The sequence below is a fragment of the Dendrobates tinctorius genome, unplaced genomic scaffold, assembly GCF_039654945.1.
Source record: "Dendrobates tinctorius isolate UK_male_01 unplaced genomic scaffold, ASM3965494v1 ptg000167l, whole genome shotgun sequence".
In the NCBI taxonomy this organism is placed as follows: domain Eukaryota; kingdom Metazoa; phylum Chordata; class Amphibia; order Anura; family Dendrobatidae; genus Dendrobates; species Dendrobates tinctorius.
In genome coordinates this window covers 2,119,941-2,143,845 of record NW_027361834.1, presented here as the reverse complement: position 1 = coordinate 2,143,845, position 23,905 = coordinate 2,119,941, and the positions used below count along the sequence as shown (strand labels likewise).

General features: G+C 43.2%; 1 protein-coding gene across 2 annotated transcripts in view; it reads left to right on the top strand.

The window, feature by feature from the left end:
* The window catches only part of ANKRD28 (ankyrin repeat domain 28), a 200,781-nt gene that overhangs the window by 38,677 nt on the left and 138,199 nt on the right, over positions 1-23,905 (top strand). Inside the window, exon 1 of one of the 2 annotated variants that reach the window (XM_073550722.1) lies at positions 22,345-22,480. The exons of the other annotated variant lie outside the window; for it this stretch is intronic. Within the exon in view, the coding sequence (XP_073406823.1) occupies positions 22,364-22,480 (117 nt within the window). The 5' untranslated portion in view covers positions 22,345-22,363. Of the gene's footprint in view, positions 1-22,344; positions 22,481-23,905 lie in introns of those variants that run through there. 2 annotated transcript variants of the gene reach the window in all.

Here is a 23,905-nt window from a genome sequence, read left to right as displayed (position 1 = left end):
ATATAAAAGGAATCCCAAAGCTGCTCTCTGGTTTGTGAGGATATGGTGTTGCTATCGCATAAAGCTGCAGGAACATCACACAAATAGTAGCCTCAGTTCTATGTATCTGCTGGCTGAAGAGGCAGGAGCAACCATGTTCGGGCTCCGCACAACTTAGGGTCTCACCATGAGAAAGGCAGAGAAGAGGAAGTGGCTGAGCTTCTAAATGAGAAATCGGCTTATTCCCCTCTCTCCACCCTTCACATATTGCTCTGGTAACTGGCTGATGAAGGAAACTGTCCAGAACAGGGCAAGAAACGTATCGGATGAGAGGAGCCGTGAGTGGCAAGCAGATCTGTGCATCGGGGGTAAAAGGAGTTATTGGTCAGTCATGTAGCATACCAGATAAACATTGTTTTGAGTTTGTATGGAAAATGCCATTAAGTTTCCAATGCCCTTTCTATAGCTGTCTACTAAATAACCATTCTCTAGTCTCTTTGACATGTACGGCTCTGACAAAACCCCTGGTTTATTTCCAGTGGGAGCCAAGGATTGGGCCTGTCGAAATGAGTCACGCCCAATCTTCTTTTCCTCTGACATTTCCCACCGAGTGAGAGTTTGTTAGCAGCGTACTTGCCATTGTTTGTCTATTGGCACGTTTTGTGGGCACTGTTTTTTCAGAAGATTGTAATAATTTGTACATTGATCTATGGCGTTTGCCTTTCTCTTATATCGAGCTTTGTGACTATTCACATTGTGCCTCCATTCAGCAGAGAAAGTAAAAATGGTTCGTAGGAATCAATGCTGATATCAGATCTTTATTGCTTGTAGATCCATAACCCAATATCATAAATGGCTTGTCCTGCCTATAGGTAATGTTTTCTATTTATTTTTTTTAATTTGATTAAGAGTTTAATAATTAACATCTGACCAGTTCCTTACTGCTCTGCTTTCCAGTTTCTCACTTGCTTTGGTCTTTCTGGGTTCTGTAATGGAATCCCAACATAGTGACAGACTTGGCAGACCCTTTTAATTGATCATCTTTTTACGCGAGCTTGTTAATAAGTACTGTAGATAATCGCTCATAGGAGTGCTTGTTGCCAAATATCAGCTGGTGTAAGGATGCCAGCAATATGCCGGCGAATGAGCAAAATTCTCATCTGTCATGGAGTCGGGTCGTTTGTGCCGATTTCAGCTCCTTCTTGGCAGCACATCGCTCTTGCGTGCGGATCATGTGCTTTATACATGAGCTGTATATTTGGACTGCATAGTCATATTAGCAGTGTTTGTCCCATCACTGCTCGGTGACCTGTATGAACAAGCGCCTTCTTCGTATATCGTCGGCCAGTCTGGAGGGACCATTACATACGTACATTTGGTCCAGTATTTTATCTGTAACACCGTTAATCACGAAGAGCGTTTACTTTCTCGTGAAGTAGAGCTGTAGCAGCCATTCCAGTGATTCTATAATGACATGCAAAGTTCTCTCAGTAATTTAGTCACAAGAGGGAGTTTCAAGGTTTTCTTTTTATGGGCCCTGACTCATCCATATTCTTAGCTTTCCCTCAGTTATATATATAATAAAGCTAAGCTGGTGACACGAGGAGTCGTTGTCTATAGTCATCGTTGCAGTGACATCCTGATTTATTTGTGGATTCAATTAAATAATTCTCAGTGTGACAGGGTCAGGACACGCCAGGTCATTACAAAATTAAAGGGAATGTGACCACCTTTTATGGTGGCCCCTCTGAGGACGGAATAAAGTAGTGGAAGATACTGTTGTCAGCTTTACTTATGTGTGCGGTGTGGGATTTGTACTCACTACACTGTGATGGAGGAGTCCTTGGTATCTGAGCCCTGCCCCTGCTGATTGCCAGAACTTTTACCTATTGTGCATAAAATCTAAGATAAAAACAATGAGCAAATACCATGGTTATTGATGAGCGAGCATGCTTGGATAAGGTGTTATTTGAGCATGCTCGAGTGCGAATGGAGTGTCTACGGCGTGCTCCAATACTGTGTTCGAGTCGCCGTAGCTGCATATCTCGCTGCTGTTTGACAGTCGCAATACATGCAGAGATTGCCTAACCAACAACCGCAGCACATGCAGGGATCCCCTGTTTAACAGCCACGAGACATTCAGCCATGGGGACTCGAACATAGTATTTGAGCACGCCGAAGAAACTCCATTAGCACTCGAGCATGCTCAGATAACCTTATCCGAGCACGTTTGCTCATCACTACCTGCAGTAAATAGTTATAGTAAGTGTACATTTCTTCAGTTTTGCCATTACTGTGCATAGAAAACAGTCAATCAGTAGCTGGTAGGGAAGAGGGGGTAGAGAAGCTTAGTTTATCAGCTTTTGAATATTGAAAAATACCAGATTTTGGTAATGAGACATTCAATTAGCAAGAAGTGCCTCTCTATCATTAAGGATGTACTTGGGAGACTCTCTTTCTGGATGATTGCATGCTCTCTTTTGCTTTCTCCCTTTTCCAGAAGCTGTGGCAGGACTTTTCAACTGGTGATGGGTTTTCTTTAATTTTATTGCTTCTCGGAGAAGATAATGATTTCCTGACCATATTTAGCTCCTGTCCGGACACGTGATAAGCACTGACCTCATCTGCAGCTGTAGCCGATTACAAGTGTGATCCCAGAACCATCGTGATCTACAGTATAGCGATTAGTGTCTGACCAAGGACGCTCCTGCTGCTGGGGCTCCAGTCGATCGGGGAACTTGGGCCCGTGCCCCCTGTTTGGTGTCGTGGTTGTACAGAGACAAAGCCTCTCTATTCAGAGTCCATGGGACTACGAAGGAAGCTAAGTAAAGTGCTCAGCTTTTCCTGTGGGCACTGGGCATTGACGATTTGATAAGTCCTTAGGGAATAGAAAGTCTTCATCCTCTGCCTTTCACATGTTGTGATACTCTAACTCAGGGATCCTCAACCTGTGGCTCGCGACTGCCTGCTAGCTTGGTGCATTAGGTCCAGGTCTAGCAAACGGCTATGAAGAGCTCATCTCAAAATGGTGAATTTTGTGAGTAGCCCTGCACAGAAGAGCAGATCTGGATGGACATATACTGGTCTTAGGAGTTTAGAGATGTTTTAGGTACGGTACGCTGGAGGATGATACTACCTGTTAGAGGAGGTGCTCAAAGCTGGATGTGACAGTGTGTTGGGAGTCCTTGATGGGAGAATAGTGAATGTAGGTATTGTGGGAACCCCTGGATCTCAGTGTACTGCTTTTGGAGTGATTTCTGTGGAAAACCATTGGTTATGATTATACCTGTAATGGGGCTTTGGTTGACACTACTTTGAAGGGGGTGGGAGCTGGATGTGGCTTGTGACCCTCTCTCTAAGCTGAATGTTGCTCTCAAGGTCAGAAAGGTTGGGGACAACTGCTCTAACTCCTCTTATACCCCAGTATTTGCAGTCCTGGGAATTGTAGGTTTACAATTGTTGTAAAGGCCCAGGTTTTACTTTTTCACCTGTCATATGTGCATTTTTTATAGGTTTTCCACATTTTATGAAATGCAAGCACAAAATTACACTTTTTCACTGCTTATCAAATCCACAACATTTCAGCAACACAATCCACAGGGGTTGTCCACTACTTTTGATAATAGGTCATGAATTTTATATTTGTGCGGATTTAACCCTCCACATCCCCAGTGAGCAGCGTTCACCAGGTCTGAAAGTAGTGGGCTGTAAACTGTGTATAGAGCAGCACCCTCCAGCGTCTGTATACTCCCCGGTGCCAGCTCCTGGGTACTGCGGCTCAGCTCCTGGGCAATAAATAGAAGTAAACATATAGATTTTCAACAGGAAAGGACAATGACCAGATGTCACCGTAACCCATTAAGTGATTGCCTGGCAAAGTCTTCCTCCTGGAAGGTAGCTGGTTCCATTCCATGAAAGCAGGGTATTTTGGGTTCTTTTGTGTCCATCTTCTAATACCTTGTATACATAGTAAATAAAGTGTAGCAAAGGGGCTGTGAACTCTCCTTGGACTGGCACTTTGTTTAGGCAATAAACCTTCCTGCTCCTCTGTTGTATTTCTCTCTTGTGTAACATTTTGGCAACACGTGTACATTGTGAAGAAATAATGCACCGCATCCGGAGCCGCTGAATAAGGGGCTTGACTGTGACGGACATTTTCTCATGATGGTATTTATTGGGCTCTGCTGTAATAGCAAAACATCACCCCTGCTCCACAGCATGAGTAAGGAGGATCAGCCCAATATCGCATTAATCCTGTGGAATAAATGGACATTTTTGCACACTTTTTGTGTAGTAATTATGGGCAGGTTTATCCCATTGTCCTTATCCCCGCAATGATTAGCACTATACCTTTCTTCCACAAGGTGGCAGCAAAACCTGAAAAACTGAATGGTGCTTTCCTATGTGTTCTAGTCCGGTGATGGGAAAACTCCGACTTCTCCCTAAACTTCAGCTACAAGTGAATGCAATGGGTCATTTAAGAATGTGAATGATGGGCATTAAATAAAAACTGAAAGTTTTAGTTGAGGCTGCTGTTGGCGTATTTTTCGCCATTGCTGGGGTGACTTCTGTAGCCATACCACCTCTGTGGTCATATTGAGCGTGCTGCATACACGTCACATGTAGGATATGCTGTGTATACAGTCTGAATAGGACCCATCCACTCTGTGGCATTGAGTTAGATATACCTTGTAGGGTTAGAGTTGCTCTCTCTAGCAGCATTACAGCCTTGCAGGGTTTTGTGATGTTACTAAAGCAACGGCAGCCCCCTCATTATTTGGGTTCCTCTTGCTTATAATCTTTGGCTCTAGAGGTGTTTCCATTCGAGAGTCTGGTTTGCCTCTCGCCCATGTAGCGTCTGTGGCATAATGAAGAGCTGCTGCCGGGTACAGTGTTGATCGCAGTGGGGTCTTCTGAATCCTGGGGAATGCAGCTTAGAGGAATGCACTGGAAATCTCATCCTGTAAGTTCATTTCCCCATGTGAAGTGTGTCCACAGGCAGAAAACCATAAATTAGTGGGAACTGTAAAGGTCTAATATAGAAGCATAGGCTGAATTTATCCACATGAAACTTGCAGGAGTTCCTGGGCTTCGCAGCCTTATAACCAGGGCTGTTGAGTCAGTAAGCCAAACCTGCGACTCCGACTCCTCAATTTTCCTTACACCGACTCCACGACTCCCACATATATTGCTTATATTTAAGTGAAAAATTTATTGTAGTACAATGTGAACATCAGACATATAATCATTTTTATGATACAATAATCAAGATATTTAGATAGAACATAATATATATTTATTGGAATACAACTTTAGAACACAAAAAACTGTAATAAATTGTAAATATGTAATACACTATGTAATATCGATTTTATATATATATATATATATACACACACACACAATGTAATAAACTATGTAAGTGACAAAAAACAGTTTTCAACAAAAACATACTAAATAACATTTGTGCAGTCTATGAATTTGTTCTAAGAAATAGAATTGCCTCCATCAGATCCTCCTTCATAGATGACCTCTAATCTGACCTAATAATTTTAAGGCCGGAGAACAACCCCTCTACACTAACTTGGGTTGGAGGCAAAGCTGTAACAACATGGGCAACATCTCTAACAATTTCCAGGTATAAAGGAATTGCCTCATGCAGTCAGTTTTGATGAACGGTTTAATTTTTCTATTTCTTTGAGAGCAAGTGAAACATTTTGCTGAAATATGGTCAATGTGCTTGCTATAGGAGACGGAGTGAAATCTTTTTCCTTGCGGCAACGCTTTGCCTGCTCCATGTCATCCAAATACTTGTCAAAGTCAAACTCCTCATCTGAAGAGGATGAAGATATGACAGCAGTAGCACTGTCAGGACCCAAGTCCTCTAGGCCACTCATCCTAACTGCTACCTCAGTCAGAGCTTCTTTTCCTTTAGTAAGCTGTTGATCATCATGCAGTATACAATGACTTGGGTCCACATAAACAGCTGCCAGAAAAATTTTATTTTCCAATAGCTGTGTCTCTCTCCGTTTCATTGAAGCAGAAATGCCATCTGCGATTAAACCTTCTCTTTGGGACAGGCAAAATAGCAAGTTCTTCCACTCCCTTATGAAAATGCCAGGAGTTAAATCCTCAGCTTGTAATTTTTTAGTCACGGTAAATGGGTGATGAAGCAATTCCTTCAATTCAGCCACCTGTGTCCATTGACCTTCATTTAGGGTTACCTGAGGGTTCGCCATATCTATAAGAAACGGTTTTACTTCAAGCAAACGCTTGATTGTTAAATAAGTGCTGCCCCACCGAGTGGCTTGATCAACAATTGCCCCTTTCCGAGCACGTCTCTTCAAGATTAAATCAATTTTAGGGGTTCTGGCGGCAATAACCAATTTCCTCACTTTTCCAATCAGATTTCCAGCATGTCCCTCTTGCAGACTATCTTATTGTCAGCTGCAGCGTGTGCACAACACAGCGCATGTGATGAATATGAAAGTGTTTTGAAGAAGCTTCAACAAGATCTATTTCTACAGTATAATTTTGCTGTTCTGTTGTAATATCTGTTGTTCCTCAGTTACATGAACAGCACTGTGGCCTTCCATCTCAAACACACTGAATCCTAAATGTTCTTCTAGCTGTTGTTCATTACTCTCATTCATCAGTGTAATTGTACTTATGTTTGAAGCATTGTCCGTTACAATAGCAAGAACCTGTTCTTTCTTGAGTTCGTAATCTTGCAGGACTTTTTCCACTAAGGCCTGGAGAAACTGGCTGCTGTGATGAGCTTTAGTATCTTTTACTGCCAGCGTGTTGGTAACCATTTCTTTGTTGTCACAAACATATCGAACATTGATGGCAAAATAGTTCACTCTGACATGTGCAGGCATCCGTTTTAAGAAACATGAAGCGTCTTTTGAGTCTTTTTAAGATCTTCCTTTTGTTTAAGGGCTTCTTCAATCACTAATTTTCTAATACTTTTCCTTTCCAGAGAAACACCAATGGATAGATACAGCAGATTTCTAATCTGCTTTTGCTATTGAAAACATTTTCTATGAGCTCAAAACCTTTCAGGTGATGCGGTTTTTTAAAAAGCTGATCTGCTTTTGCAGCTGAAAACCGTATCCTCAAAAAACGCAGCAAAAACGCTGTGTCTGAATGCAGCCTTAGATCAGGAATAGAACAGCCATTTATAGGACATTTCTTTCCCAAATTCCTATGAAAAAATATTCAGCACATTCTGCATTGAACTACTGTACCCAATTTATTGTATATTTTAGGAGTCGGAGTCTTTCCATTTTATACCGACTCCACCAAAATGAGCTCCGACCCCACAGCCCTGCTTATAACGCTCTGCAGCATGTGGTGCCCGGTTGGCCAACCTCTCCCTTAGTTGTGCTATTGGATGTGAAAATATACCCACCTCTATCCTATGGCCTTTCCAGACCCATCCGCGGACCCTCACTATAAGAATAGAGTGGGACTCTGATTCCTAGCAACCTTGTAGATCAGTCCATTAAAGGCACTGTGGCCTGTCAAGTGGCACAGCTCTGTACAATGTGTAGCTGCTATGAATGGTGCTGAAAACGCTCTATTCAGATGTGTGGCAGAGTGCTTGCAGTACCATTTACGGCCACCACACAATGTTTGGCGCTGTGCCACTTTCATACATAAAGATATTAGGAAATCGACCGACCTATTTACACTTCAGAAATCAACCTAGTGTTCATGGACGCACATTCTGTTTTTCCTGGTGGTACGTATTTCATACAGCTGGACCTCTTGTAGCAGAAGTTGAGCAAATAAAAAGTTCATATGGTTAACATAGATGATCCATTTTTCCTTCTGGAGATTAACCCCCTCTGTCAGCAGCTTTCGTTCTTTTTCCAGCTTAAAGCTGACGTCTACGTAAGAATGTACATTTATTTTTATAATTTCTTATCCCTTGCATTAGTCATTCTTGTCCTCCATGGGCTGCCCTACTGGCTAAGGGTTTTAAATGGTGTAAAATAAATTCAATCCAAGTTGGTATTCCAGCACCACCAGTATGCTGGCTGCAGCGATAACGTCCTGGCCGTTAATATTGGGTCCGCTGCAAGAAATCCCTGGCTCCTAGATCTTTCTGGGACTTGAGGCCAGTGATTGACTGCTGCGGTCATGTGCATGATGCTACCTGATGTCATTGCTGCAGGACGGTCTGGTACTGGAGCGCCAGTGGATTAAGCTCTTGCTCTTAAGCTATGTGCTCAAAATAAGGATATCGCAGTGTTTTGGGTGCAGCGTATCTTCGTTCTCATCACGCAGGTTAAATCTGCATGTATTCATTGCACTGTGCGCATTTATCACATCTAGTGAATGGCTATGGGTGAGATAAGCAGCGGAGACTAGAGTCTCCGCTGCAGATAATTGACGTGCTGCGGATCGTTAACACGCAGCACGTGGGAGTTTACACAGTGTCAAAAGCACAGTGGGCGCGGGATTTCTATACCGGTAAATAATATTCACGGTGTCTGTAACCTAGAACGCAGCGTTTTGGACGCAGCGCAGATGAGCTGCTTCCAAAATGCTGCTGTTCCGGATCGTAGGTAAAAGGCCCGTGGAATCAGTCTGTGTCGATTTTGGTGAAGTCGGAGTTGGTATAAAATAGACTTGAGTCCTATAATATATTGGGATCAATAGTACAATGCAGGATGTGCTGTAAATGTTTTCATAAGAATTTGGGAAGGTTACGAAATGGCCCATAAATGTCTGTTCTGCTCCTGATCTATGGATCTAGGCTCTTAGTTGAGATGAATCTGTGCTGCACTTTATGCACATGCTCAGTAGTGACCGATGCTGTGGAGTCATAGATGAGATAAATCTGTGCTGCGCTTTATGTACATGCTCAGTAGTGACCAGTGCTGGGGAGTCCTAGATGAGATGAATCTGTGTTGCACTTTATGTACATGCTCAGTAGTGACCAGTGCTGTGGGGTAAGAGATGAGATGAATCTGTGCTGCACTTTATGTACATACTCAGTAGTGACCAATGCTGTGGGGTCAGAGATGAGATGAATCTGTGCTGCACTTTATGTACATGCTCAGTAGTGATCAGTGATGTGGGGTCAGAGCTGAGATGAATCTCTGCTGCACTTTATGTGCATGCTCAGTAGTGACCAGTGCTATGGAGTCGTAGATGAGATGAATCTGTGCTGCACTTTATGTGCATGCTCAGTAGTGATCAGTGATGTGGGGTCAGAGCTGAGATGAATCTGTGCTGCACTTTATGTGCATGCTCAGTAGTGACCAGTGCTATGGAGTCGTAGATGAGATGAATCTGTGCTGCACTTTATGTGCATGCTCAGTAGTGACCAGTGCTATGGGGTCATAGATGAGATGAATCTGTGCTGCACTTTATGCACATGCTCAGTAGTGACCAGTGCTGTGGGAACGGGAGTCAGGGAAATTGAGACGTCGGAGGTTGTGGCTTACCCACTCCACAGCCCTGGTGGGCACATACCCTTACTCCCATTTTAAATTAATAAAAATAAACAGATGCCGCTGTACACATCGTCCTGACGCCGTCAATAACCATAATCTTTTCATGTCCTGAACGTGCTGCTGACGTGCGTCATGGTGGAGTACGGCACATTACAAGTTTTGCTATGGTTAGTTCTTACGCCCCGATTAGCTCCACATTTTGCTAATAGTTTGCATGTTTATGCACTTCTGTGGATATTGGGAATTTATCATTTGAATTCAAAATAAATGGAAAATGTAGCATGTCTTGTGGCTAAATACCTTGCTTTTTAGCTAAAATGGAATGTTTTAAGTGTGCCAGGACTCTGCTGAAGTGGACGTTTGTTTCTTGTAGCACAATCTAAAAGCATTGCTAGTACACAGAAATCAAATCTGAGTCATGCCTTCATTTCCTGTATGTCAGAATCAGATTATAAGAAAGTTCTTGTTTAACATTAGATTTTCTGCAGCAAAACATCACGCGTTCTCGCCTGGACAAATCTGTTTTTCAAAGGGAACCTATTAGCTGCTTTACCTCAATCACCCATAACTTTCCCTTCCAAGAGCATGATTTACCATTATTATTATTTTTTTTTTTTTTTTTTTGCAAGAGCGTCATCTCTGGCGGAACTTGGCAGGTTTTGCTCATGCACAGCGTTCTATCTTCCAGGGGATGTTCAATATGCTTCCTGGCTTCATCTGCGCACTGCCCAGGGAGGCAGAATGTTGCGCACATGCGCAAGATTTGCAAAGTGCTGACTGTGTCTTTTAGCAAGACTCTAGCTGAAGGTGACTTGCAAATCATGCTGGTTACTCCTCGGGGACTTCCTCACAAGATGGGATGGACTATTTTACTCTATGGTCGTCAATGCCCCACTGGACTAGTCCTCACAGATGTGCATAGACTTGATTTTTCACTTATATAGCAATCACTAAGGCAGTGGTCTCCAGTCTGTGGCTCGCGAATGTCTGCCAGCGTGATGGACTAGCACCAGGTGTAGCAAATCACTATTGAGTAGATCCTCTAGATGGTGACTCTTGTGTGTAGCCGTGCACAGAAGAGCAGACCTGAATGGGGGTAAGTTAGGAAACACTGGCGCTCGGCATACTGCCTTAGTGTGATTTCAGTGGAAAAGCTTTCGCTGTCATTGCACTGGTAGTGGGGGCTCTGGATGTTATAACTGTGAGTGGGGCAGGCTCTGAATGTGACTCTCAAGGTCAGAAAGTTTGGGGAACCTCTGCACTAAGGCATAAGAAAGAGCATGTTTGAATGTAGAAATTGGATGAACTAGAGACATAATGATAGCTTAGGTGGGTGTTGCTGGCATTTCCCTTTAAGGAATCTCTCATTAGAATCAACCCTCCTATGCTGTCTATATGGGCATGTAGGTCATAGAAAGCTGAATAAAATGATATCTTGATATCTGTGATCCAATGTCTTACTCCAGAGAAATCCACTTTAATATTAATTTGTAAATGAGCTGTTAAGATTTATGGGCCGGACATGGATCTTGAGAATCTGCCGCCAAAGCTTATTTTATATGAAAGGAGGAGTAACCAGTGTGAGACATGTGGATCAGGAAACAGACTGTCAGTCATTACATGTCTCACACTAGTAATGCCCCCTTATATTTAAAATGAGCTCTGGAGGCAGATTCTCTGGGAGAGCTATGTCCGGCCCGTAGATCTTAACAGCTTGTTTACTTAGTAAATGTGGATTTCTCTAGAATAAGACACAGTTTAATATACAGTCAGTTACTCTTTCATTGTTATTTTAGTACAGTAAATGTGTTGAGGGCCTGGATTTGTGTCCTGTCCATCAGCCTCCTCCAGTGGAAGAGCATCTTTGTCATGTGCATTGTTTTATCTTGGTGGCATCTTGAAAAGCAGCACGGTCATTGCTCCTCCATCAGCGGCTATTATGAGAACCGGAGCGCTGTGCAGTCTGTGAGGAAGACGCCAGGAGCAGGGACCTGTAATACTTACTGTATATAGCAGTGCCACAAAATCAGCTCCCCAACACATTTGTTAGAATAAAGTTGTTCCCCCTTTAAAATGAATCCACTCCAGCTATCACCTGGTGCGCCCCTACATCAGGTACTAGTTTTTTAAAGGCAAGAACTGTTTTTGTATTTTTATTTCTGTTATAACATTTCCCTTTTTTTTTTTTTTTTTTTTTTTTTTTTTTTATGGGTCAGTTTATTTGTAAGGTCAGCCTCATAAGTATAGTTATGAAGGGTCTGCAAACCTCTGCAGGCTTACTGATCTCGTTTGTCTTTGAGTAGATGGACAGATATGATCGTTTAGTTTTGCCTGCGTCATCAACGGTTTTCTCTGTTCCCTCCAATTTTTATTTCGTTTTTTTCCTTCTCCTCCAGTCACATGGAAGCATAAGATGAATAATTTTTCCATTCCTGCTGTGAATAACTGCATGTGATGTGGTCAGGAAGCCCTGTGTTCTTGTGAGTCATCACTCTGGACTCTTCTAGCGGCCTCCACTGTCTGTCACCACCCTTCTGCAGACCCAAAATGTGAATCATATTGCTATGGGGTTTCCCAGACGGAGTCTTGTGTAAACCTTTCCCCTCTTCCCCCTCCATTTTCAAAGTGAGCCTTCTGCGCTGAGCCGCTCACATGGGAATCCTTGGAAACTACACAAATTTCCATTCCTTAATTTGGTCGGATGCTTCTGTTACAATAGACCGTTTCTTTCTACATTTTAGATGCTATTGGGTGGAGTCTAGATTTGAGCATTGGGTGGAGTAGTGTTGCTCATGGTCGTAGATTATATTACACTGATTCATACAGCAACCTAGAATATGCCGCCACTTCTCTATTTGTGCATCTGCAAATCCCATGGTGTTCTCTACTTTATCCAGTTTGACATTACACAAATTCAGGTTTGTGTTCTGCATTACATACAGCTGTGTTACATACTTAGAGCAATCTTCAGGTAGTGGTGAAAGGCGGCTGCAGGATGAATTCATATTGCAGTGCTGTTTGCAAGGAAATTCTGTTGCCGCTAGAAACTCTATTTACCTGCAGGTAAATGTAGCCGGCTTTACTGGTGCAGCAGCTTTCTAAAAAAAACTAAAAAAAAAACAAATAGGCCTAGATCGCTGCCCGGCTCGGGCGCCCCCTCGACTTGCTGCCCGGCTTACATGGTTGTGCATGATCAGAATATTGTAGCCACTTGCTGCATGCAGTGATTTTCTTCTGTCAAATCTGCATGAGACAATGACAGCACTACACTGCCCATGTGGAATACGTGGCCAAATAAGTCTTGCTCCGTTTTACAGTTTTTATGCAGTTAAAGTAAAATCTTTCCCTTTTGTAATGTGCTTTTCTGTCCTATAAATGAGAACGCTCCATGTGCTTTATTTTACTCCTTTGTACAAAGTACAAGATCCCCTTTTAGTCCTCATTTTGCTCATTTGTTGAGATCAGGGAGCGGAATTTAGATTCAGATTTTCCTATAATCTGTTATGTAAATTCTTCATGTGAGCAGCTGTTGAAATCTCTTTGGGCAAAAGTTTTTAATCTTCTGCTGTGCTAATCTCCTAACTCGGATGTCCTCCCAGAGTGGCGGCTGCAGCCCGAGCCTTCTGCAGCGGGATTGTGGCTAATCCCGTGTGACAGCTGAAGCCCAAGAATGTGATGGAGGGAAGCGAGGCATCTGTGTTGTCCTGTTACGTCAGGAGCTCGCACATGGTCTAGATCTAGACGTCAAACACATAAAGGGAATGCCGAGAAATGTTTCCCCGCGTAGAGCCTCAGTGCAGCTATAAAACCCTTCCTGCCCATGTCTTTTACTCCATAAATACTGTTGCTTTGCGACTGGTTGTAAAGGATAAGCGGATAAAGACTGAACTAGTGGTGTTAAAATGATCTGTCAGTTATGTTGTAACTAACCCGGAGAAACTGCCGTAATCTGAATGTCATCAGGTACATATTCTAAGTGAACATGCACATTGGTAGTAGAAAGGAGTGCGCTGAGTTTAAAGGGAGCCCACCAGCATAAAACGATTGTTCACACCAAGCACAGGCACTTGGTGCACCCTTGGTGTGGCCACCTTCCCACCTACTTGTTGACAGCTGTGAGTTTAGGCTAAGTGCACACGTTGCAGAAAATTTCTGCACAAAAACCTGAATCCCTTCCCAGAAACCGCACCTATTTTTCCGCGGCGGTTTTTGTGCGTTTTTTGCGCGGTTTTGATGCGTTTTTGATGCGTTTTTTACCGCAGCGGTTTCTAAAAGCATGGGAGAAGCCTAAACCGCGGAAAATAACGCAAAATTAATGAGCATGCTGCGGTTTTTACCGCGATGCGGTTTTTTCGCGGTAAACGCATCAATGTGCACAAAAAGTGCAAAATGCATAGAAATGACTGTGCACCTTATTTTTAGCGGTTTTATAGTGAAAACCGCGGTAAAAACCGCTAAAAAAACGCTGTGTGTGAACACAGCCTTACAATAGCCGGAGATAGATGTAAAACAAATAGGTGGAGGAACATGCACTGAACTGCTTTTCTATGACAAGGGTGCACGAAACACCTGTGCTTAGTTTGAACAGTCATTTTATACCGATGGTTGATGCAGTGTGTGTTGTTCCCTAACAAGAGCTCTCTTTTTATTAGCAAACTTTAGACTAATTTTAGCCTAAGCAGCCAATATCAATGAGTTTGACCTACAGTCTAATGTGTATGGGGAGCCTCAGGGATAATATTGATCCGACATGTCTGATTTCGGTCTGCCGATTTGTATTTTCTCCTGGAAAAAACTGTAGCCAGACCTCTCTGGTGACTGCTCTCTCATAGAGCATGCAGCAGCACTTGGCTGAATGAACGCTCCACTGTATAGGAGAGTCAGGCCAAGATGGCTGTAGACTGAACCAGCATATGGCCAGCAGTCATTAAATGTGTGTGGGCGAGTCTGTCAGTACATAATGACTAGTCAAACCAAGGACAAGCATTTGGTGCACCATTAATATCACCAAATGTGTTTTCCCTCTATCTCCATCTTTCCTCTTCCTTGACAGTTTGGGCCTTATAGAACCAGAGATAGGTGGGAAGGTGCACTGAACTGAATGGCCACGCCAAGGGATCAATGAGCGCCTGTACTTGGTTTGAACAGTCATTCTTTAGCTCTCCTGACATATTTGTTATACTAACTACCATACTTAAATTTACCACAAAATAACAATGCGTCGGTTTTTCTTTGATTTATTTCTTTGACGTTCCCCTTGGAAATGTATGAATAAATTGGCAGCTTGATGTTACCTTTCTATTTGCCATTGACATGTGACACTGAGCACTGAGCCATGTTGGGCCTTATGGATGCAGGTAGAATGTGACACTGTGAGCACTGAGCCACGTTAGGTCTTATGGATGCAGGTAGAATGTGACACTGTGAGCACTGAGCCAAGTTGGGCCTTATAGATGCAGGCAGAATGTGACACTGTGAGCACTGACTCACGTTGGGCCTTATGGATGCAGGCAGAATGTGACACTGAGCCACGTTGGGCCTTATGGATGCAGGCAGAATGTGACACTGTGAGCACTGAGCCACGTTGGGCCTTATGGATGCAGGTAGAATGTGACCGTGAGCACTGAGCCACGTTAGGTCTTATGGATGCAGGTAGAATGTGACACCGTGAGCACTGAGCCACATTGGGCCTTATGGATGCATGCAGAATATGACACTGAGCACTGAGCCATGTTGGGCCTTATGGATGCAGGTAGAATGTGACCATGAGCATTGAGCCACTTTAGGTCTTATGGATGCAGGCAGAATGTAACACTGTGAGCACTGAGCCACGTTGGGCCTTATGGATGCAGGCAGAATGTGACACTGAGCCACGTTAGGTCTTATGGATGCAGGTAGACTGTGACACCGTGAGCACTGAGCCACGTTGGGCCTTATGGATGCAGGCAGAATATGACACTGAGCACTGAGCCATGTTGGGCCTTATGGATGCAGGTAGAATGTGAGCACTGAGCCACGTTGGGCCTTATGGATGCAGGCAGAAAGTGACACTGTGAGCACTGAGCCACATTGGGCCTTATGGATGCAGGCAGAATATGACACTGTGAGCACTGAGCCACGTTGGGACTTATGGATGCAGGCAGAATGTGACACTGTGAGCACTGAGCCATGTTAGGCCTTATGGACACAGGCAGTATCATGGTCCTGTGCTGTAGTACAGCTTTCAGTGAAGTGCATGAGCCCTCTAGTGAACCTACAAGTGCCCCTGATTTGATACAGAGGGCTTCTCTGTTGGGTTTCATACATAGCCAACAAAAACAAATTGTGCTTTCCCAGCTCTATTCTCTAGAAACATTTCTTCCAGCGCAGCGTATTTCTGTACACAGGGAGTCCCTGGAAGAAGGCTGAATAGCTTAATTTTAGAAAGTGTTATCAGGACTTGATTCCCTATCCTTCACTTGTGGGGTTCATGGCCCTTATTCGGGGTCAAAAAAGCTGAATGCGTGATTCTTGCCTTTTTTTTTTTTTACATTACACAGTTTCTTGACCACTTTTCCAGCGGTTGTGTCATGTTTCCAGATTTTTTTTGTCTACAGCGAAGAAACTAATATCTTTTTCAAGCAAAAATGCTATCAGAGTGCCAAAAAGTGCCCAATCTATTCCTGGCATCTTTTCTGTCTTAATTGACTTCTATTATAAAGTCTAGTATTGTCCAGAGTGGAGGACTACTGAAGAATGGTCACTCACGTCTTTTATCCACTTGGCGTATTTTGAAATTAGAAGCTGTAAAAAGATACTCTAAGGGATTTGGTCCTGCGCATCTGCAGCAGTTTCTGCTGCGGTGTACAGTACCATTAAAAGCAATGGAAAATGAAAACCGCAGTGCGGATTTTTCAGCACGGATTTGCTGCGGTTTTAAATCCGCAGCATGTCACTTCTTTGTGCGGATTCCGCAGCGGTTTGGCACCTGCTCCATGACCGGTGTCAAACCGCAGACAAATCCGCAGATAGGATTTAGACAAATCCGTGCGGAAAATTCTGCAGCAGAATCCGAAACATGTGCACACACCCTAACAGCTCAGAAATAATCAGTAGAATGAACATTTAGGGCTTCGGATGAATTTTTGGAGCGGAACGTCCTGTGCCCATACCCTGCAATCCCTGAGTAATGGACACTTTATGGACATATGCCTTTTTTCCCCAACAGTTTTACTTTATGTAACTAAAGCAACACTTTTGGGCTGCTGTTTCATTGTGACCTATATTTACAGGTGTAGACCAGGGGTGGGCAATTAATTTTCCTGAGGGGCCACATGAGACACAATGACTGTTGTGGAGGGCCCAACCAATAGGCTGAAATTAATTCTGATCATTATTAATATTAACATATCACTTAATACTGAGCAGAATTAAGAATGCTCACATCCTCCTATTTACCATTTGAGCCCTCTCACAACCCCTTCTATACATCATATGAGCACACACAGCTCTTATAATGCCGTAAGAGCCCCCACACAGCTCCCTATACCATTAAGAGACCCCACATGGCCTCCCCATGATCAGCATGAAGACCCCACGTGGCCTCCCCATGATCAGCATGAAGACCCCACGTGGCTTCCCCATGATCAGCCAAACATCCCATACACATGAAAAAAACCAACATGCTCGCCTTGCTCCCATTTTGCCTCTGCCCTCTCCGATGCACCGACTCACCGCAGTGCACAGCTGATGCGATAAAATTACATAATCCCCTAAGCTGTGTTAGGCTGGTTTCACAGACCTGCGTCGGTCTGCCCAAGGCCGCCGCTAAGCTCCTTCCCCTGCCGCGCTTCCTCCGGTTAGCTCCGCCTATGCTCCGTCCCCTATCTTTAGCATTGGGGACACAGGCCATGCGCAGGTATGCGTTTGGCGGTGCATGCTTCCTTTTGACAGTGCGCCAAATGCAACCTGTTGCATTTTGGTGCGCTCGGCGCACCGTCAAAAGGACGCATGCGCCGCCAAACGCATACCCGCGCACGGCCTGCGTCCCCAATGCTAAAGATAGGGGACGCAGGTCGCATGCAGCGTCCTGCGCCCATAGGTGGAGCTAAGCAGAGGAGGCACAGCAGGGGCGGAGCTTAGTGGCGGCCGTGCGCAGACCAACGCAGGTCTGTGAAACGCCAATGCGAAACCGGCCTTACATGCTGATTGGTGGAATAAGGAACCGGCGGCCTCTTCTCCACCAATGAATTCACCACTGCCTGCATCCCACGGGTGGCTGTAGACAGGCTGGGGAAGGGAGTGGTGTGGGCCAGGGCCACTGTTTTCAGCTTCTCGGTTGCCTCAGACATAGGTCCACACTTTGTCCAGGTCTGGTGTAGACAATACTAATCAATGTTTTTTTGTTTCTGGGAAAGGTAGCAATAGGAAAGTTATGTCGTGTATTGAGTACTTTTTTGTCTACTAAACTTATCCCTTTATCCCGATTATTTTACTGTTTGGCACTGATAAAAGGTTCCCGGTTTCTGATCTCAGGCTCACACCACGAGTCTACTATCTACTTGACTAATTGCTGATGTCAGACCTAAACCTTTAATAATAGTCTTTATATAGCGCCAATATATTCCACAGCGCTTTACAACCTTTAGGGCTCATACTCATCTGCGAGAAAAATGGCTGAGTGCAATCCAATGAAAAATAGAATTGCACCAATATTAACATGTGATTTTTCTTTTTTTCTCTGCTCAGATCGGGATGAGAAAAAAAAATCGTAGTATCTCGGAGGAGACTTGCCAATGCAAGTCAATGGATGTTATAAAAAAATAATCGCACAGCACTTGGACCATGCGAGTGCTGTGCAATTTTTTTTTTTTTTTTTAATTTTTTTTTTACACACCCATACCCTTTTAAAAGCCAGCAGCTCATCTGCTGTGTACAGTAAAATCACAGCATGACCTGATAAAATAGATATATGCACATACAATAGATAAAGATGTCATTTACCTAATATAATTAGTGCAGTGCTTGTATAGCTTACTGTACATGTATTTTTTTACTTGCTAAATTATTTTTTTACATAAGTAATGGAGTGGGATCCCCTGACATTTTATTAACCAGCAGAGGGAAAGTGACAGAGCTCTGGGAAATGATGTTAATAGCCTGGAAAGGGGGTAATATCCATGGAGCTTCCCAGGCTATTAATATCCGCTCACAGCTGCATACTTGGCCTTTTCTGGTCATCAAAATGGGGGACCACCCAAAAAATGACGTACTAATTAGCCTAGGATGGGGCCATGGATATTGGCCTTGTCCCAGACTAAAAACCTCAGTCTAGAAGATGCCTCAATTTTTACACTTGTCTTCACTCTTCCAACTTGCTCTGGTGTGGTGATAGTTGAGGGTTGATGTCGCCTTTGTATTGTCAGGTGACCTCAAGCCGAGAAGTTAGTAATGGAGAGGTGTTTATAAGGCGCCCCCATTACTAACCCCATAGAGATATTGTATGAGAGAGCACACACCCAGAATTAAGTCCTTTAATTGAAATAATGACACAGACTCCTTTTAATGAATTTAATGAATTTAAATTAAAACAAACCAACTATACTCATTTCAGCGCCCAATCCGCTGAAGCCAATGTCCCCTGTAAAAGAATTAACATAATAACCATATTCCTTACATGTCCTATGAGAAGATAATCCAATTGTACCGTGACACGTCTAGCTCTGCTACATCTAGATTGCAGGCTGCATTGTTGCATAATGTGACTATCCAGCCTGCCAACCAGCAGAGACACTGAACTGCGTGTACTTCATCAGCTCAGTGCCTCGCGGTGATGTGGTAAAGTTGAGCTGGGTTCATATCCATTGAGCTCCTTTCACCTCACTGATGTCATCGCAAGCATGAGAAAGAGTCAGAGCCGCATCAAAGGGGGAGACATGACATGTGCCATATGTCGTGAATGGGTTAAAAAAAACCTATTCCTGTTTTGAGAGAATCTGATAAATGTGCTCCTTCTGTGTAATGGCTGTGTCTGACCGTACAGGGACATGGTCTGATCATAGCACAGCCCCTGGGCTGTGGGGGAAGCAAGAGTGTACAGACAAGACAACACGGGATCACAGCTGATTCCTTCTTTGAGGTAAAACATTTTTTTAAAAACGGGCAGTAAAATGTTTTGCCTCAGAAAAAGAATAATCTGCGCTCCCTGTCTGTCCTGTCTGTATACTCCCTTTTGCTTCCTCCCAGTAGCTGTGGTGTGATCAGACCATGTCCCTGTACAGTCAGACACAGCCATTACACAGCAGGGGCACATTTATAAGATTATCTCAGCACAGGAACATTTTATTTTTTAAACACATCAAATTATGGAAATTATTCCAGAATCTATTGATTAAAATCAACTTTAAAATTGACTTTGTGGGAAAACCATTAAAATAAAGGGTATCTCCATCAGTCCATCAGGATTTCGCTATGTAATGTCAAGACAGCAGGAGGTAGAGGCTGGAACCCTAAATTGTAATTGTCATTTATTAAGCTGTGTGCTGTTTAACACCAGGACATGAACACTGCATTGTCTGGTGCTCACAGGCCTGTTAGTCAGACTTCGCCCCTTTCTGTGATAAGCAGCTAACTGTGAATAGACCGTGTACAGAGACAGCTGTGCTGTTGGCGGGGCAGCTTTCTCCACTCTGCTTCATTTAATAATTCTGTGTTGCAACTTCTGCACCTAGTAAATGAAGTGATACATTGTTGGAATCAGGGTCTCTTTTCCTGCATCATACTGCTCTATGATCTATTGCAATCCATTGCTCTCAGATATGGTAGCAAAATATTGGTGACTGATTCCATTTAAAGGTGGTTAGGTGGTTTCTCCTTTCAACTTTTCTCCAAATTTATCATGGCAGTGATAAATAATAAAATCAGCTGCTAGTCCATCTTTCTTTTTATCAGCGCTTCTCCGCTGATTGTGTTCTTGCCGCAGCGGTGACATATCAGCACTGCAGCCAGTCACTGGACTCAGCGATACGTGCTCTCTTCCATTGAGCCCAGTGATTGGCTGCAGCGCTGTTGTTGTGACGTCATTGCTGCGGCCTGTACAAAATCAGCGGAGCCGAGGTGCAGTGCTGGACCTGGGGAGAATGAGCGAGTACTAGCTAATTCGGCCAGCTTTTCAGCGGTGCTTCATAGATTGTATCCCTGCATGACGGGGCCATGTGCCATTCTGAAGTAAAAAGAAGGGGATAAATTCCAGCATCTGTTTAAATCCAGACAGAAAATGTATTACAGGCGGTGGGGGCCCCTCCTGAATGGAGCCCCCTGTAGCCCCCTCCGCTGGTAATACCACGAGGACTGGGTCTTTTGTTGAGCATATGTGACCGCCGTCCCGTTCAGCAACATTTAATCCCTGCTTGGACTTAGTTTTCTGTTCTTGGGCGAATTTTGGCTTGTTGTTGAGGAGATAATAGTCTAGTGTATCCTCTGTGAACGGCATGCCCGGCTTGTGTATCTGCTTTCATATGTGGCAGTAAAAGAATTCTAGCTGAAGCTGGTCCTGGTTATAAGACCAAATGTGTCATTATTCTCCTGGAAATTTCAATTGCAAATTGTGCCCCCTCCTTCTGCAGATCAGTCCCAAAACCACCAATGTTGTAAGCCAGGACTGGGGCCTGGAGCTCCTCCTCGTCACAGGAAGTTTCTGGTTTACCCAGTGCAGTAGCTCCAGCGCTAGGTACCGTGTGAGCATTTCATTCTGCAGCTCTGCAGTGTGCGCCTCGTTCCACCACAGCTGGGGAGAATTGCTGCTTCTGCTGGGGGAGTGCGCGCGGTCTGCTCTCTTACAACGCACCTCTCAGCCTGGGGCTCTGCAGATCTGAGAAGCATCTCTTCAACAAAGGAGTTATTCTGAGATGGTGAAAAGGAAGCCTATTAAATAGCGTGCGATGCTCATGGGGAATGTCAAGCCTGGCACATTAGGAATTAAGATATTTGCAAGGTTAAGGGATGCCCGCTCTGGCTGAGGATTACAAAGGATGCCATTGCCTTTTGGGTGCTACTTTGCTAACTTGTGGATGAAGTGCTGCAATCACCTTTCCTGAATCTAAGTTCCACAAGAAGCCGTGTGTTTATAAGATGGTGGCAGAGCTTTTGGTCTTTTTGCTCCTGGATATTAATCGCTTGTAGCTGGCATAATGGAGTAATCACATCCTCTATCTTTGTCATGTGGGACTTTTGGGATTTAGCCGGCAGCATTTCTCCGAGTACCCAGCTCCCTTGTGGTCTGAGTCATTGTGAGTGAATGAGCGTTTTACTTTAAGCTTCATTGGTTCTAGTTTTGTAGATTTTGGGTTTTTTGTTTGTTTTTCCTCTAGATTTTACGTTGAATGTCATTGCTGGATTAGAACTCGGGAAAGCCGTGCAATGAATGAAAATCCTTTTTGGATGATCTGAGAAAACCAGCATTGATTTAGCAGGATGCAATTGTGTACGGCCATGAAACAGCTGACTAGTGAGTTTTAGCCACTGACCTTGCATGGAGCACTGGCTCTTTTTACCTTCTCCTGGTAAATAAGTAAAGAGGACTTTTATAGCTGCTCATTGAATTGGTTCTTAGATAATTATCTCTAGTAAACAGGGCAAGAGAGAATCTCAAATCTCCCTGCGATTCGCTTTACGGATTTGTGGCATTGCAGCGGTCTACAAGATGATACAGTGGATGTTACCTGTTTTTGTTAGTGGAGCTGCTGTTTTTTGCCTGCATTGATTTTTCTATACCTTCTGAAATGTCACACGAGATTTCTGAGTTTTTTTGTTTTTTCTAAGATGATATGAGGCTTAGATCAGTGGTAGAATAGAGTGAAGACATGAGTGGGCATTGTGCCATTATTTTACAGTTCCAGTAGCACATGATAAAGAGCCTTGGCTCCAAGCAAGATCGAATGAGCCGCGTTTGTATTGTGGTACTTGAGGAGGGGGAGGACGAGTCCCCTCATTTTCCCTCCAAGTTAGCAAATTATGGAAATCCCTATCGTCATCCAGCTCCGAAAGCTGTGTCGGTAAGACTTTCATCTCTTGTTACTGTGTGGCTGTGTTCCAGATTACTTTCAGGCTAAGATTCTGAATCTTTATGTGCCAATCATGCAAAATAACTTTTCTTTAAAAATTGAGAGGAAATCACCTGTAAAGTACCGTACTTAATTGGTGAAATCGTTATTCTGAAACTTCTTAGTGTTACCAGTTTCCAGGAAATCTTGATGCTGTGTATAATCAGTATGTCAGCTCACATAGGTGGTGACGTCACGTCCTTGCATTCACAACTAGATCAGTTTACCATTAAGGACCCTAGAAAAGCTGGGTAACTCACCCTGTATCTACTAGTCAAAAAAATGCAAGGTGCAAAAGTTGTATAAAACATCAACTTGTTTTAATACCTTTTGCGCTGATTTTTTTTTTCCTGTCTCATTGTGTATGTATATATTTATAGAGAGAGAGAATTATAATGTGTGTGTGTATGTGTGTGTATATATATATATATATATATATATATATATATATATATATATATATATATATATTGTGTATGTATATATAGTGTGTGTAGATGTCTATTTTATTTTACTGTACTGCCTACCACTAATTGATGCTTTTACCATACTTTTCTAAGAAGAAATCTGGATAGAAGCCTGTTTGACATTTATAGCCATGGAAACCTTGTCACACTTCTGATTTTTTTCTGCTAAATCCTGTGTTCTGGGGTGGAAAGAATTTTTCCATGAGGCTTTTGAGCTTCATGGCAAACCACAAAATAAGTGGGGGGGGTTTTCTTGCTTATGAAAAGTTTTGTTTACTTATAGTTATACATTGTTTATCTTAACTCTATATTGACTCTTCTATAGTAAATATTTGCATGTTGTTACTTGGTTTCTATAGATACATTGTTGCTTGCATTCTCATATATTTCAAACCTATACTTTATTGGAATTTTTCCTGTGGCCACAAAGTTTGTAATGAGAGAGGTTGTAGTTGATATTGAGGTTGTAGAGCTTTCATGTTCACCAATGACACCCATCAAGATTAGTGCTGGTGTTATTATATTATTCTAAAGACATACTGATATGGAATTTAGATTGTGTACCCCATCGGGGACAGTGATGACAATATGTGCAAATTGTAAAGCGCTGCGGAATATGTTAGCGCTATATAAAAATAAAGATTATTATTATTGGAGCCTTTCCACCCACAACCTTTGGCATCTTACTCCACTCCCCTGCAGAAGACATTCTGAACTTTTTTCATAGCAAATTACTATTTATTTATTTTTTTTTAGCTCTGATGTCAGGTGGTAAGGTACATTCCCTGTAGGAAGGTATGAGATTTATAGCATGAGATTTATGGCACTAGTATTTGCATTCTCCTATGTTAATTGGTGACCATACACCTTAGAGGGTTGTTTGAACACTTGTTTAGTTGTTGGCTATCTT